Genomic DNA, 17482 nt, shown 5'->3' on the forward strand with positions numbered 1-17482 from the left:
CTGCGCTGCCAACCTGCAGTGTTAACGGGGGCAGCACTCAGAGTTTACATCATCTTCAAGTGACGGGACCGCTAATCACCCCGTCGGGACCGCCGATTGCCGCACTGGGGGCAAGCCCAGCACTGCCACAAGGTTAATCCAGGCATCCATTTCCGTCACTTGCTAAGTAATTTGACTAGATTTTGACTGCATGCACTGACTTAGTAGGCGATAGCAACTTGCGGGACCGTGCATCGTAATCGCTCGGGGCATACACACGGAGAGATCGGTGCTTACTTTCTAGAAAAGAGCACAAAATCGCTCCGAGTGTATGCCCCTTTAGAGAATGGCCCTACCTCGCTTCCTGTACAGGGGCATAGCGGGCCGTGCATCGCTGTCGCTACCGGCAATTAAAATCTAGTTAATCACCGGGGTCAGGACCAGTGTTCTCAAAAGGAGAACACTGGCCCTGAGAGATCGCTCAGCACACAACGCTGACACATTGCTGTGCAGCGCTGTGTGCTGAGCAATCTTTTTGAGCATTCTGAGTTATCTAGCATTGCTCAGAATGCTCAGCAGTGTTGCCTTGTATGCCCCTTGCTTTGCTCAGGTACAGTGCGACTCTGCCTCGCCAAGTGTGTCTTGCTTAAAATGTTTGTCTTATTCGCATAAAAAACAACTGAGCAAAAAACTACATTGCTGACTTACACTACTACTTACACTACTACGAGGTGCAATGTTTGCACATCTGTGTATGACTAGAGCCTAAGTCAGGGATTTAACCATTTGGGGATGGGAGATATCCTGCTTCGATTACTGCAACAGTCTCCTTACTGGTCTTCCCAAGAACAGACTCTCACCACTGCAATCCATTGTGAATGTTGCTGCTAGGCTGATCTTCCTAGCAAGATGCTCATCGTCTGCTGATCCGCTCTTCCAGTCCCTCCATTGGTTGCCTATATCTTACCGTATTCAATATAAAATACTTCTACTCGCATATAAAGCTTTTAACCATACTGCACCAGCATATATATCTTTACTTATTTCTAAATATCTCCCATCTCGACCACTCCGCTCTGCACAAGATCTGCGCCTGTCTTCTGCACGGATCACTATCTCCCATTCACTATTACAGGACTTTCATCGGGCTGCTCCCACCCAATGTAATGCCCTTCCATGCACAATAAGACTCTCCACTAGCCTCCAAACGTTCAAGCGTTCCCTGAAAACTCACCTCTTCAGGCAAGCTTATCATATTTAAGTACCACACGCATAACCCTCTGAGGCTCTTATGAATTATATTGCTTCCCTTCTGGATTTGTAGCTTGGTGGGACTGCTATGCTATTCCTGGTGCCTGTCCTTGTGTTTGTCTCCTGTGTCCCTATAGATTGTAAGCTTGCAGCAGGGCCCTCCTACCTTCATGTCTGTTTGATATCATTGGTTCTATCACTGTCAACAATTGTAACGTGCAACGGAATCAGCTGCACTATCTAAGGAACTGTAAATACATAAATGAATAAAAAAAAAAAGGTGGTTCAGCCAGTTTTCTGGAAAACAGAGGCAAGTTGGTCCCATTTTCTGGGCATACAGAGGCCATCGGCTAACTCTTTGGACACAGCGTCACTCGCACTACTACTTGAAAACAACAGGTATCCCGAGTAACAGGAGGGTTACTCAGATGGCAGATGGTCATGCAGACAATGTAATGTGTTTTTAGATGCAGTCATGGATCAGACAAGCCGACAAGAGGAGTCTATTTACACAATACGCCTCTGGCAACAATATTTTCATAAAGTAGACGTCTCAGTTGTGCCTGTATTCCATGCCATATGGTATACAGACAAACCGTAAGTGAGAACATATGTAGCGCATGGACACCTATGCCACACACAGGGAAGAAGCAAGCCTGGGGACCTACTCACACTGCATCCTAGCACTTCTTGTACAGACTTCATTGCACACAGATATAGAAGGGTCAAATAGCAAACTACCAAGTACAGTCTCGTGTCGCAGTTTTGTCACACTGCGATTAAGACCCACATTCAAGCCAAACAGTCACAAAGGCTACACTCTGCACAAGCAAGTCACACAGAACCGGATGTGCTGAGAAGCGATATTAGAGTGACTGTATGTGACAGAGTAGAAGGACACAAGGGGCATACACACTGAGCGATTTTGTGCTATTTTCTAAGCAATCTGACTAGATTGCTTAGAAAGTAAGCACAGATCTCTCCGTGTGGATGCTCCTAGAGATTAATTATCTCCTGCTAACTAAGTCAGTGCATGCAGTCAAAATCTAGTCAAATTGCTTAGTAAGTGACTGCAAATCTCTATGTATACAGAATGAGAGATACTGATCGCAATCTCTCATTCTGAGCCACTACCCGGCCTTTTTTTGCTTAAGCAAAATTGCTTAGCACAAATCTCTGCATGTGTATGTGCTCCCCATGGGAGATCTGGACACCATGAAATCGCCTACCCTAAATAGTTTAGCAAAATCGCTTAGCACACATCTCTACGTGTGTATGCCCCTTTACAGGCAGATTGTCCAATCAGGCACTGCAGAGAATGGATAGGCATTGTACACAAAGCCTGAACAACCGTTCATCAAGGTGGGAAATGGCCTGCGTTAGCTACAGTCACTATGACTGGTTACTAATGCCTAATGTGTTCCAGGAAATAAAGAGGTCTTGTTAGCACTCACCCACACAGTTCCAGACTGTTTGCTTTGCAGAAAAATAATTTATAGTAAGGTCTCTATATTTAAGGGTCTCTCTTACTACATTGTAAATGTATCCTCCTCCTCTCTACAATGCTCTTATTTAGCCTTCATCTGAACTAAAAAGTATAAAGAATGATAAATTGATCTTCATAAAAATGCACCATTCCTAATCACCGTATGGATCTGGAAAGCTTGTTGTGACAATGAGTGGTGTGGGATTGTGGTATGCTGTTAATTCTTTCAATGAACATACAATTCATTGAACGTATATTGCTCATTTGAGCCTTCTGAGTGATATCGGCCATTATATCGCACAGTGCTTAGGTTTCTACCGACGGACGATATGTGCTCCTGCAGGTCATTAATGCACGCCTCCTTTGTCTGTGCATGCCGTAATTAACCAGAATCAATAATGTAATCCTTTGACCAGCTTAGAGCTAAATCATATGTAACACGTGCAGACAGAATACAGTCATCATTGGCAATGTCAAAGAACTCTCTACGTCATGTGTCAGGATAACAACCTATCCAACTGGCGCGAACAGGAATTTTCTGGATCTTGATCTGCCACAAACACCAGCTAAAATCATTCTAAAATAAAAATAGATGTATGACGTATTTGTGGTGCCAGCAACAGCATGTAATTAGGATGTCCAGTGACATATTTACAAGTAATACTTATTCCTTGAACGTTTTTTTTATATAGATACACATGTTATTATATGGTCAACACAATATCCAAGGAAATCCTTGTGCACTTTAGACAAGCAGTAATTTGTAGCAAATGATGGCAGAGGCAGGTGTAACTGGTGGATACAGCCACACATGATGTATTAAAATTGCACAATCATTTATTGAAGTTATGCAAGGTGAGTGATTGCAGAATAGGAAAAAAATGTGGGAAATGGCTGCAGAACCCGCGCCACAGCACATATGTGCTTAGGTAAGAGAGAAACCCACGCTTATTTAGAGGGCTTATGCAAACACGGGGGAGATCTACCAAACATTCCATAAATGGTAAGTGGAACTACCCAGAGCCACCAGACTCCACCTCATTTATCTAGTGCTGGGGTAGCCAACCCTAGTCCTCGAGAGCTACCAACAGTGCATGTCCTGCAGGTCTCCTCACACAATCACAAGTGAGCTAATTAGCTCCACATGTGTATCTTTTAAAATGTGTCAGTGATTAATGAGTGCAGCTGTGCAGCAGCTAGGTTGTCTGGAAAATGTGAACTGTTGGTAGCTCTCGAGGGCTAGGGTTGGCTACCACTGTTCTAGTACATCTGTGCAGGGATAGCCGCAATCCCACCGCTTCTGTGCACAACACGGATTCTTTTCCTCCGGGATATGGTCGCTAGGTTGACTTACATTGGGTCGAACACTAAAAAGGTCAATATGGCTTAGGTCAACACATGAAAATAGGTTGACATGGCTAAGGTCAAAATGTTAACCCAATGTCAGTCAAAGGTCGACATGAGTTTGTCACATTTTTTCCCTCCAACACAGGGTGGTATTTTATGCCCTACCATCCACTACGGGGTGGAGGCAGAACATAATAGCGCCCAAAGCATTGCCAGCGCAGCGAGCCATACGAGGGGACGCGGTTACTGATGTGGTGTAAATGTTGACTTATGTCGAATGCAGGACAAAAAAAAAATAGCAGAAAACTCATGTTGACCTTTTGACTGTCGACTTAATGCTTGTGTCAACCTTCCGGGGCTGTCAACCTTAGCCATGTCTTTCTATTTCATGTTTCGACCTAAGCCCTGCACAGGGATGCGTGCTGAGTGTTCTCTGATGAGAACCCTGGCCCTCAGATTATCCCGCATGCTGGATCTTCATCGCCCATCGCTATGGCCCCTACACACAAAGCGATCTATGGGCATGTCACTAGACTGCTTAGAAAATGCTACATGTGGGCCCCATTAGGGAGATATATAGCACGGAGAGAGAGATAAAGATAACAACCAATCAGCTTATAACTATGTACAGGCTGTGTTTAAAAACAAACAGACACGAGCTGCTTGGTTGGTACTTTATCTCTCTTTGATAAATCCACCTTTAAGCCTATGTCAAGCATTCTGCCAAAGATGATTTTATTCTCGGCTTAAACATAACAAAACAGCTTATTGTACAGAACAAGTTGGGGAAATGGAAATATACTTTACAGATCTTACTAGATCTAGAACTTGTGATGAGGCCACTGATACCTGTTATCCAAAAAAGGTGGTTAGGATGACGGAATATCAGATACCTGCGGTGCATCCATGGTTCCCCAAAACAGTTCCGTTTGCTCTCACACATCATTAAATAAAGGTTATATTTGCACAGCTGACATCAATATACTGTTTTGCACTTTAGACTGACTAAATCTCAAATAGGGATTTCAATGTTATTTCTCATTGCTTGTGGAAACAAGGTTATGTGAAACAGTAAAACCAAATACATACTCATGTAACAGATATTATAGTGTTCATTCTAGCAACCGCCAACTTTGAAAACCCATGCAGTTCCTCTTCCCTGCCTGGGGTGTCGCTGTCTGCTGTAGTGCTTCTAGCACAGTGTGGTCTGTATATCAGCACTGATATGCAAACCAGACCTGTGCTAGAAACACCACAGCAGACAGCGACACCCCAGGCAGGGAAGAGGAACTGCATGGGTTTTCAAAGTTAGCGGGTGCTAGAATGAACACTAGATATTATACAGAAAATGGAGATGTAACCCAAACGCAGACATGCTGTTAGTATGTACCAACAGTCACAGAGGAGCCACTGACAATCCTGTAGCAGCAGGTACTGAGCAGCACGACACCAGCTTGCACAAATACATCAGCCCACAGGGCGTTTCTAATTATTTCTGCACCACATTTGGAAAAAGGTATTTCACACAGAGAGGTAGATGTATGAAGCAGTGATAAGGGAAGAGAAGTAATCCATAGGAGGAGTGGCCCATGGCAACCAATCAAATGCTCTGTATAATGTTATATTACGCAAATGATAGAGGTTACTTCAGTGCTGATTGGTTGCCATGGGCCACTCCTCCTCTGGCTGACTTCTCCTCCGTTATCACTGCTCATACATGTGCTCCAGAATGATTACACTGTTTTTCCCATTTCCTCTACTCTCTAGAAAAAGGTTTCCTTTGTATGTTTTGGCAAAGTTCACTTCTAGCTGCCATAGTAGGGGCATTACCTGGTGGGGTATCCGTCTAGCTGACAGTCCATAGGTCAACACCAAAGGGTTAAGGTGCCCAAACACGGTACAATTATTGTATACAATATCGCATCTCATCGCATTTTCGGTTGTGCAATGAGATGAGATGAGATCTAGTACAAGAAGTGCAGCACATACAATCCTCCTGCGCAGCACATACAATCCTCCTGCGCAGCACATACAATCCTCCTGCGCAGCACATACTTCTTGTACTAGATCTCATCGCATAACCGAGATGCGATGGGATACAATATTGTATACAATAATTGTACCGTGTATGGGACAAGGTCATACTACGTGCACTTTGGATTGGGAACAGTAAAGTGTGCCGAGGGCAAGGAGGCAGTTGCCCCAAGGTAAGGTGAGTGAAGTGACCCAATCTGGGGACACGGTACACCAATTCTGGGTCCTCAGATGCCAACATTGAGACAAAAAAAGTGAAAAAAAAAAAACTCATGTAGACCCTTTGCTTGTGTCAACCTTTTGCAAGTTGACCTAATGACTGTCGAACCACCTGGTGACATCACTTACTATTAGTCATTACTAGAAGCAGTAAACTGCCAATCCAACTAAAATGGGAAGGAGATCTCACCCAATCATGACAAAGGAAATACCCACTTCCAACACTTGTTTTAAGGTGTCTCACTGCATCAACCATGCTGAAAAGTTGACACATTGGGGTTTATTTATTAAGATTGGAGTTCGATTTAAGATAGGATGTTGCTATGAGCAAGCAGATACTATCTTCTTGGTGCTAAATAAGTAAGTAGATTCTGATTGGTTGCCAATAGCAATTCTCCGGTAGCCTTCTTTAATTATTATCTGGGTGAGAGGTCTTCAAGGTTATACTAAGGGTCATATCCTTTCAGCCACTGCACAGTCGTGGAGAATAGTTTCTGTGCCCAGACTGAGTAGACCGGATGGTAATATCCAGATGAATTTTGAATTTAAGATGGCAGATTGTACATATTCACCACCAGCCCCCCCCCCCCCCCCCCCCTCCTCTCATGAGATGGGTCTCTTAAGCTAGGTACACAATATAATTTACGATGCGTGCCAATATCATCAACCATGCGCGTGGCTGTTAAACCCCCCTCCCCCTCTGCCAATCTCATCAGAGACTGCATGTACGAAGCAGGGGGTGAGTGACATCGCAGTCAGAGTGTATGCCCTATAGCATGGTTAGGTAACTATATTGGTGACCGCAGTAATCGCCTAGTGTGTACCCAGCATAAGGTAGGTGTGTGTATGTATGTATGTATGTATGTGTACATATTCACCACCAGCCCCCCCCCCCCCCCCTCCTCTCATGAGATGGGTCTCTTAAGCTAGGTACACAATATAATTTACGATGCGTGCCAATATCATCAACCATGCGCGTGGCTGTTAAACCCCCCTCCCCCTCTGCCAATCTCATCAGAGACTGCATGTACGAAGCAGGGGGTGAGTGACATCGCAGTCAGAGTGTATGCCCTATAGCATGGTTAGGTAACTATATTGGTGACCGCAGTAATCGCCTAGTGTGTACCCAGCATAAGGTAGGTGTGTGTATGTATGTATGTATGTATGTATGTATGTATGTATGTGTACATATTCACCACCAGCCCCCCCCCCCCCCCTCCTCTCATGAGATGGGTCTCTTAAGCTAGGTACACAATATAATTTACGATGCGTGCCAATATCATCAACCATGCGCGTGGCTGTTAAACCCCCCTCCCCCTCTGCCAATCTCATCAGAGACTGCATGTACGAAGCAGGGGGTGAGTGACATCGCAGTCAGAGTGTATGCCCTATAGCATGGTTAGGTAACTATATTGGTGACCGCAGTAATCGCCTAGTGTGTACCCAGCATAAGGTAGGTGTGTGTATGTATGTATGTATGTATGTATGTATGTATGTGCCCCCCCCCCCCCCCGAGTCATTGTAACAAAATTATTGATATGACTCTTTGAAACTGTCTATTTCAGCTTCCAGAATGTGCAGGCCATATACCAATGTCTGCTCGTCCTATTCTTTATGCCTTTTATCTGATATCTAATTTGAACATGCAAATTGTGTATTTTTCTTCCTCAGTCTCTGTGCCAAGGAATTGCTAATGCAGTGGTTCCTAAACTGTGTGCACCCTGGGGTGTCTCGGGAGCACTTGCAGGGGGTGCCCTGGGTTGGTGGTCCAGGACCAATTAAAATTATTTTTATTCAAAAAGTTTGGGAACCACTTTTACAATGTATAACAGGTCATATTGAATATACAAAAACAATCCCACTTTTACCCACAACATATGCAAATTAAATCTAATGGCAGCAAGAGGGGACATGGGGTGTACGCACGGTGAGATACCTTTGCTATTCGAATAAGATTCTATTGCCATGCAATATTTGCTAACTCATGTGCTATTTACATACAATTCACGCTATCTGCACTATATAGTCTTTGCTGCACAGCCTATTTGGCTTTTCGATTTCAGCTGAACAGGAGCACAAACTTAGAAACATGTTCTATCGCCAATCGAAGTCTATGCGATCTCGATTCGATTTTGACTATATAGTCAAATTGTACCGTGTGTGTGCACAGCATTATAGTGAGCTCTGCCACTTGATATGATAAACCACAGAACATCAGCAAATACGCGGATTTCCAAACAAACCGTAAAATTATCCTTTAGAAGCGCTAGTTCTCTAATGTTAAGAACGCAAGTATACATACATTACTAGACAATAATTAAGTATTTATAATGGCTACTGTTCTTTTAAGGTTAATATTTCCTATTGAGGTAGAATCAGGAACACCATTTAATCTACAGTAGTTGCTAATCCAGGGAGCTCTAAAAATGGCTCTGATTTCTATTTCCAGGAAGCATCTAAAGACACAGAAGGACAATGCATTAACCCCTTCCCGACATTTGACGTACATTTACGTCATGGTCGGGATGTACTTCCCGACACATGACGTAAATGTACGTCATGACTTCAAAGTGTCACCGCGTCTAGGGACGCGGTGACAGAGGGACGATGTCTGCTGTCCCTGACAGCAGACATCTTCCCTCATTGCCCAGGGGGGGCAGCGATGCCCCCCGCCATGGGCGATCGCTGCGATTGGCTGTTCAAACGTGAACAGCCAAAAGCAGCGTTTACTGTGTTATGTGTAAAATTTAGACTCTGCTGCCCCCTAGCGTCCAAAAAAAATAAAAGAAAGTTGAAATAATGATGTAATAATAAAGTTTAGATATGGTCTTTGTTAGTTATTAACTATTTTGAGTGGTATGATTATTTGTCTCACAAGCAGAAAATGTAACATTTAGCAAATTGCAAAATGTTCATTTTTTTTTACGACATTTTGGTATTTTTCACAAAAAAAAAAAAAAACTGTATCGACCAAAATTTATCACTATCTTAAAGTACAATGTGTCACGGGAAAACAATCTCAAAATCACTGGGATAAGTAAAAGCAAAAAAAAGTTATCCCCACTTAAGTGATACCTGTCAGATTTGAAAAAAAAGGCCTCTGTCAGGAAGGCAAAAACATGCTGCGTCGGTAAGGGGTTAATATGAAGGAAAGCCAGAGTGAGGAGTTTCCTTACAATGCATGTCATTAACCCCATTATGGTATAGAATGACACTGCACGGTCCTCACAATGAGCCTCTATTTACAGATGTACTGCACATGTCCATTTCAGGCATCCGGATGTATTGTTGCCTGACAGACACTTCTGTCAGCCACAAAAGGCTCACTCACTGGCTGATTCTGAGCTGCACGCCATATGACTTTAGCTGTGGGTCACAGAAGAAGCCGGATTTACTACTTTATGAGTATCTGTTCAACCAGTGCAGTGGGGGGAAAGAGTGTATTTTTAAGTTATCCACTGCAACCACCATCATTATGACCAGTAATCTCACCATCCACACCATCAAAACCAGGCTTCATTTATCCACACCTACAAGATACTCCAGGGGCCTACTGCCAGATACCTGGTGGTCTATGGGCGAGAGTATGTAACCGGTGGGCAGTGTCCCCTACCAGTATGTTGGGAGAGACTGCAGTGGGCAGCTTCGCTCAGCTCTTTGCTTCCTACCAGCTGCAGGACTCTCCGGTTCTCATCTCCTTTCTTCTACCACTTGCAAACAGCAATGTCTTAGTGTCTCTTCAGGAGTTGCCTCTTCCCAATCAATGCTGCTGCCGAATCAAGGCTCTGCACAATGGCATCTGACGGCAAGAGCTGGCGAAGTTATGACACGGCCGCTTGTGATTGGCTGTGTTTTCATGAGCCGCGATAGGCTTGTGAAATGTACAAAATTTAAATGGGTGCAGTCTGCAGCTTGCCTCTTGATTGTTGCAGAGTGTCGCCCAAAATGTCAGTGCAGAGCAACTTTTGGCCAGGTCAAAGTGCCGGATCACCAGAGAAATAAAGCATGGGGAGAAGAGATCCGTGAAGAGAAATCTGAGTCAGAATCAGCCCATAAACTAACACAGCCATTATCGATGTCTGAAAGATCTGCTGCACTGGAGCCCCTCTGATCATGGCAACCAGAACCTGGGCTGCTTAAGTGGATGCTTTTAAGAGTATAAAGATGGAGCAGGAGGTGAGAGAGGGAGCAGATGGCCACTACCTAAACATAATGATCCTCAGCTACAAAAACAGAAGGGTACTTCCTAAACACCTGGTAGCTGCTTGTGGTTATGACAATTTGACTCGGAACCTCTCGTGATTTTTTCCCACACTGTGGTTTCAGAACAGGTGGGATTTCATGTCCTACCATCCACTAGGGCATGGAGGCAGAATAAAATAGTGTGTCGAGCGTAGCAAGGCACTGTGCCCGAAGCATGGGGAGCGCAGCAAGTGATGCAAGGGGCTGCCGTACAATTGTCCAGAACTAGACTCCTACAAATAAAAAAAATGTGTTGACCTTGTGCATTGTCGACCTTTCGCCGGTCAAACTTCAGTCCCTGTCGACCTTCTGCTGTCGACCTTTCTTGGGTCAACCTAACGATCCATACCTGTTTCAAGCCTTCTAAAGTATGGCGATCCCGAGAATTTTCCGGGCTGTGCCTCAGTGCCCAGTCTGGCAAGCCCGGAAAATTCTCGGGATTGCCACCAATGTTCCCTCTAATTTTACGAAGGCTGTGTGCGGCAAAAGATTTTGGCTGTGCAACTTTGGAAGGAAATTTTTATTTTTGTGCGTCACTTCTATATATAACTGGAAAACAACGTGATATTAAACATTCAAAACATTTAAACATTCAAAACACAGCACGCAATGTAGTTATTGGGTGAAACACACATTAATTTAGTCCACAACTGCAAAAAGGGACCACTGCTGCTTTGTGCTCTTTGTTGTAATGTCTGTGCGCATGCTTGGCGAGTTGTGTGCGCGCGCACACGCGCACAGCTTAGAGGGAACACTGATTGCCACGGTTTACAGCCGGGCAGCGCTGCTGAGTTCACTCACTGAACTCAGGCAGCTTCAGTGCTTCCCGGCTCCCTCCCCTCTGCGGCGCCTCTGGCTCCCTCCTCCTCCCCCCTCCCCTCCGGGTTTAGTATTAAGTCCCCGGCGCCGGCTTATGACAAGTCGGCTGCCGGGGAAAGGGACGCAGTGCTGGGGGGGCGCAGGTTTGGGCAGCCGCTGAGTGACAGTTCAGCGGCGCTGCCCGGACCCAGGTAGGCGGTGGTGGGTTTTTTAAAGGGAGCGATCCCCATAAAAAACTCGCCCAGTGGGGAGCGCTCCCCAAAAAAACCCCCACCACTGAAGGGGTTAAAGCATGGAAAAGTTGGCCATAGTAACCAGCTTCTACAGGTTTGGTTTCTACAAGCTGCCTGTTGTGAATGAACAGACAGGTCCAGGGAAACTCTGCTAACCACAGCCGTCTTGTTTGACAAAAATAAATCTTTATCATAATAAGATGATTAATTTTATATACGAAATTTGTATATTGCACGTGACTGAGTCTGTATACGGAGCAGACAAAAACTTGTATTGGAAAAAGCTGCGGAGGCTACATCATAGCACTTTGTATACAGATTGATTATCTCGCCCGATCTCCTGTCTGCAGTGACTGAGATCGGTGGAGGGAGGGTGTATATTCCAAAACAATGTATTGCTCTGATTGCGCGGCATAAAACTGGTAAACCAGTGCTGGGTGCACCCCGTAGTGTGCTGTTTGGGAACCCAAATGAGCCACTTTTTGCACGTTTCCCTTCACCAGCAAGAAAGGCTGCTAGCTAAAATATCTCTCTCTCGTCCTATTCTTTATGCCTTTTATCTGATATCTAATTTGAACATGCAAATTGTGTATTTTTCTTCCTCAGTCTCTGTGCCAAGGAATTGCTAATGCAGTGGTTCCTAAACTGTGTGCACCCTGGGGTGTCTCGGGAGCACTTGCAGGGGGTGCCCTGGGTTGGTGGTCCAGGACCAATTTAAATTATTTTTATTCAAAAAGTTTGGGAACCACTTTTACAATGTATAACAGGTCATATTGAATATACAAAAACAATCCCACTTTTACCCACAACATATGCAAATTAAATCTAATGGCAGCAAGAGGGGACATGGGGTGTACGCACGGTGAGATACCTTTGCTATTCGAATAAGATTCTATTGCCATGCAATATTTGCTAACGCATGTGCTATTTACATACAATTCACGCTATCTGCACTATATAGTCATTGCTGCACAGCCTATTTGGCTTTTCGATTTCAGCTGAACAGGAGCACAAACTTAGAAACATGTTCTATCGCCAATCGAAGTCTATGCGATCTCGATTCGATTTTGACTATATAGTCAAATTGTACCGTGTGTGTGTGCACAGCATTATAGTGAGCTCTGCCACTTGATATGATAAACCACAGAACATCAGCAAATACGCGGATTTCCAAACAAACCGTAAAATTATCCTTTAGAAGCGCTAGTTCTCTAATGTTAAGAACGCAAGTATACATACATTACTAGACAATAATTAAGTATTTATAATGGCTACTGTTCTTTTAAGGTTAATATTTCCTATTGAGGTAGAATCAGGAACACCATTTAATCTACAGTAGTTGCTAATCCAGGGAGCTCTAAAAATGGCTCTGATTTCTATTTCCAGGAAGCATCTAAAGACACAGAAGGACAATGCATTAACCCCTTCCCGACATTTGACGTACATTTACGTCATGGTCGGGATGTACTTCCCGACACATGACGTAAATGTACGTCATGACTTCAAAGTGTCACCGCGTCTAGGGACGCGGTGACAGAGGGACGATGTCTGCTGTCCCTGACAGCAGACATCTTCCCTCATTGCCCAGGGGGGGCAGCGATGCCCCCCGCCATGGGCGATCGCTGCGATTGGCTGTTCAAACGTGAACAGCCAAAAGCAGCGTTTACTGTGTTATGTGTAAAATTTAGACTCTGCTGCCCCCTAGCGTCCAAAAAAAATAAAAGAAAGTTGAAATAATGATGTAATAATAAAGTTTAGATATGGTCTTTGTTAGTTATTAACTATTTTGAGTGGTATGATTATTTGTCTCACAAGCAGAAAATGTAACATTTAGCAAATTGCAAAATGTTCATTTTTTTTTACGACATTTTGGTATTTTTCACAAAAAAAAAAAAAACTGTATCGACCAAAATTTATCACTATCTTAAAGTACAATGTGTCACGAGAAAACAATCTCAAAATCACTGGGATAAGTAAAAGCAAAAAAAAGTTATCCCCACTTAAGTGATACCTGTCAGATTTGAAAAAAAAGGCCTCTGTCAGGAAGGCAAAAACATGCTGCGTCGGTAAGGGGTTAATATGAAGGAAAGCCAGAGTGAGGAGTTTCCTTACAATGCATGTCATTAACCCCATTATGGTATAGAATGACACTGCACGGTCCTCACAATGAGCCTCTATTTACAGATGTACTGCACATGTCCATTTCAGGCATCCGGATGTATTGTTGCCTGACAGACACTTCTGTCAGCCACAAAAGGCTCACTCACTGGCTGATTCTGAGCTGCACGCCATATGACTTTAGCTGTGGGTCACAGAAGAAGCCGGATTTACTACTTTATGAGTATCTGTTCAACCAGTGCAGTGGGGGGAAAGAGTGTATTTTTAAGTTATCCACTGCAACCACCATCATTATGACCAGTAATCTCACCATCCACACCATCAAAACCAGGCTTCATTTATCCACACCTACAAGATACTCCAGGGGCCTACTGCCAGATACCTGGTGGTCTATGGGCGAGAGTATGTAACCGGTGGGCAGTGTCCCCTACCAGTATGTTGGGAGAGACTGCAGTGGGCAGCTTCGCTCAGCTCTTTGCTTCCTACCAGCTGCAGGACTCTCCGGTTCTCATCTCCTTTCTTCTACCACTTGCAAACAGCAATGTCTTAGTGTCTCTTCAGGAGTTGCCTCTTCCCAATCAATGCTGCTGCCGAATCAAGGCTCTGCACAATGGCATCTGACGGCAAGAGCTGGCGAAGTTATGACACGGCCGCTTGTGATTGGCTGTGTTTTCATGAGCCGCAAAAGGCTTGTGAAATGTACAAAATTTAAATGGGTGCAGTCTGCAGCTTGCCTCTTGATTGTTGCAGAGTGTCGCCCAAAATGTCAGTGCAGAGCAACTTTTGGCCAGGTCAAAGTGCCGGATCACCAGAGAAATAAAGCATGGGGAGAAGAGATCCGTGAAGAGAAATCTGAGTCAGAATCAGCCCATAAACTAACACAGCCATTATCGATGTCTGAAAGATCTGCTGCACTGGAGCCCCTCTGATCATGGCAACCAGAACCTGGGCTGCTTAAGTGGATGCTTTTAAGAGTATAAAGATGGAGCAGGAGGTGAGAGAGGGAGCAGATGGCCACTACCTAAACATAATGATCCTCAGCTACAAAAACAGAAGGGTACTTCCTAAACACCTGGTAGCTGCTTGTGGTTATGACAATTTGACTCGGAACCTCTCGTGATTTTTTCCCACACTGTGGTTTCAGAACAGGTGGGATTTCATGTCCTACCATCCACTAGGGCATGGAGGCAGAATAAAATAGTGTGTCGAGCGTAGCAAGGCACTGTGCCCGAAGCATGGGGAGCGCAGCAAGTGATGCAAGGGGCTGCCGTACAATTGTCCAGAACTAGACTCCTACAAATAAAAAAAATGTGTTGACCTTGTGCATTGTCGACCTTTCGCCGGTCAAACTTCAGTCCCTGTCGACCTTCTGCTGTCGACCTTTCTTGGGTCAACCTAACGATCCATACCTGTTTCAAGCCTTCTAAAGTATGGCGATCCCGAGAATTTTCCGGGCTGTGCCTCAGTGCCCAGTCTGGCAAGCCCGGAAAATTCTCGGGATTGCCACGGTTTACAGCCGGGCAGCGCTGCTGAGTTCACTCACTGAACTCAGGCAGCTTCAGTGCTTCCCGGCTCCCTCCCCTCTGCGGCGCCTCTGGCTCCCTCCTCCTCCCCCCTCCCCTCCGGGTTTAGTATTAAGTCCCCGGCGCCGGCTTATGACAAGCCGGCTGCCGGGGAAAGGGACGCAGTGCTGGGGGGGCGCAGGTTCGGGCAGCCGCTGAGTGACAGTTCAGCGGCGCTGCCCGGACCCAGGTAGGCGGTGGTGGGTTTTTTAAAGGGAGCGATCCCCATAAAAAACTCGCCCAGTGGGGAGCGCTCCCCAAAAAAAAAAACACCACTGAAGGGGTTAAAGCATGGAAAAGTTGGCCATAGTAACCAGCTTCTACAGGTTTGGTTTCTACAAGCTGCCTGTTGTGAATGAACAGACAGGTCCAAGGAAACTCTGCTAACCACAGCCGTCTTGTTTGACAAAAATAAATCTTTATCATAATAAGATGATTAATTTTATATACGAAAGTTGTATATTGCACGTGACTGAGTCTGTATACGGAGCAGACAAAAACTTGTATTGGAAAAAGCTGCGGAGGCTACATCATAGCACTTTGTATACAGATTGATTATCTCGCCCGATCTCCTGTCTGCAGTGACTGAGATCGGTGGAGGGAGGGTGTATATTCCAAAACAATGTAGTGCTCTGATTGCGCGGCATAAAACTGGTAAACCAGTGCTGGGTGCACCCCGTAGTGTGCTGTTTGGGAACCCAAATGAGCCACTTTTTGCACGTTTCCCTTCACCAGCAAGAAAGGCTGCTAGCTAAAATATCTCTCTCCATAGCCCAGACATCTGTTGAATTTGCCTCAGACACTCATTTGCACACATACAAGTGTCATATAAAATAAATACGCACATTCTTATTGTGCGTGGCAAGCACATGCAAGAGGGGCTGCAGCAAAGGTGTAGGAGGACAAATCTGTAGCTTTTATACAATGTACCTCTTTGGGAGGCTTGATAAATGTTCCCATTAATGCCTCAGCCATAGCAGCCAATTACATTGACAGATTTTGTGTGACAAACTTGACAGAAACGTACATCATTAAAAACAGAAAACAAGGCCAAATGGTCACTTAGCAACCTGCAGAAACATGTGACTGCCGTGTCCACAGACCAACGCTGGCTCCAGATACAGTTAAATGTGCTGGGCATGGCTTTCAGATGTAGGCACTGTGACATCGCCCGCTGTTCTGGAGCCACTGTTCATCTGTGGATGCCAGTGACCACTGCAGCCAGAAATATTCAGTAGCTTCTCTGTTTGGGTGCAATCAGCTGCCGTCGCCTGAATTGTAACTCACAACCCCATCCGATGAATGGGTGGCTGCAATGGCCAAAAAAGTCAGCAGAGACTAAAAACATGAATAGTTGTTCCAGTTCCGGATTCCTATATGTAACCCGTGTCGAACCTTAAAAATGCAGATTAATTTAATGACACTTACTGTGTAATGGAATTCTGAACGCTCTTTTCATTTAAGGTCATTCCTGGAGGTGGTTCATTCTGCAAGGCCAACAATTCTTTCTGGAGACGCTTCTGAAAATATTAAAAGGATGGGAGATATGACTAAATGCAGATAGTATTTCCCTTAATGTTCGTCTATATACAAATACATGCAATAATATCCAATAATTCAGCACAAAGAACAGAGAGCAACCATCAACACAAAGACAATTATGGGGTGCTCAAAGCATACCACTGCGGGGGAATAAACCTCATCTCTGTGCGCCATGTGGAGAATGTGTATTACTAGATGATAAATTATAATACAAAAAAAAAAAACACACAATAGTAAAATATGTCTAAACATATTAGGCTACAATTTACAGGCACCAAATTTCACCAAACGGAGGGGTACATTTATTAAGATGGGAGTTCTTAGGAAGTCGGGATGTTGCCCTTAGCAAACATAATCTGATCAGTTGCTATTGGCAACTTCCCATCTTTAATAGTAGCCGCAGCTTTTTTTCCCCCAAAAACATTTTCTGTTGTGCTCTGTATACAGACTCTAGCAGAGTTGAACAGGACCTGGCTGTAAAGAGCATTTAGGTTTAGACAAGACCATTGTAGACAACAGCAATAATGTCAGATGACTTCATTTACTGTTTGAGGAAATCTCTGTAGAACAGTTCCTGGAGCCTTGATCCCAAACCTGGCAGATTCGCCCTAATACTGAATGAAAATAGGATTACTACAGGTGACTGCTAC

At 44.5% G+C, this 17482-nt stretch overlaps 1 protein-coding gene across 2 annotated transcripts in view; it reads right to left on the minus strand.

Annotated features, from left to right (window-relative positions):
• UBE2W (ubiquitin conjugating enzyme E2 W) overlaps positions 1-17482 on the minus strand; it is a 45407-nt gene that overhangs the window by 18044 nt on the left and 9881 nt on the right. For both annotated transcript variants that reach the window (XM_083187270.1, XM_083187271.1), the window contains exon 2: positions 16719-16810. In XM_083187270.1, coding sequence (XP_083043396.1) covers positions 16719-16810 — 92 coding nt within the window. The remainder of the gene's footprint in view (positions 1-16718; positions 16811-17482) is intronic.

This window comes from Crinia signifera, chromosome 5 (genome assembly GCF_055691185.1).
Source record: "Crinia signifera chromosome 5, ASM5569118v1, whole genome shotgun sequence".
NCBI lineage: Eukaryota > Metazoa > Chordata > Amphibia > Anura > Myobatrachidae > Crinia > Crinia signifera.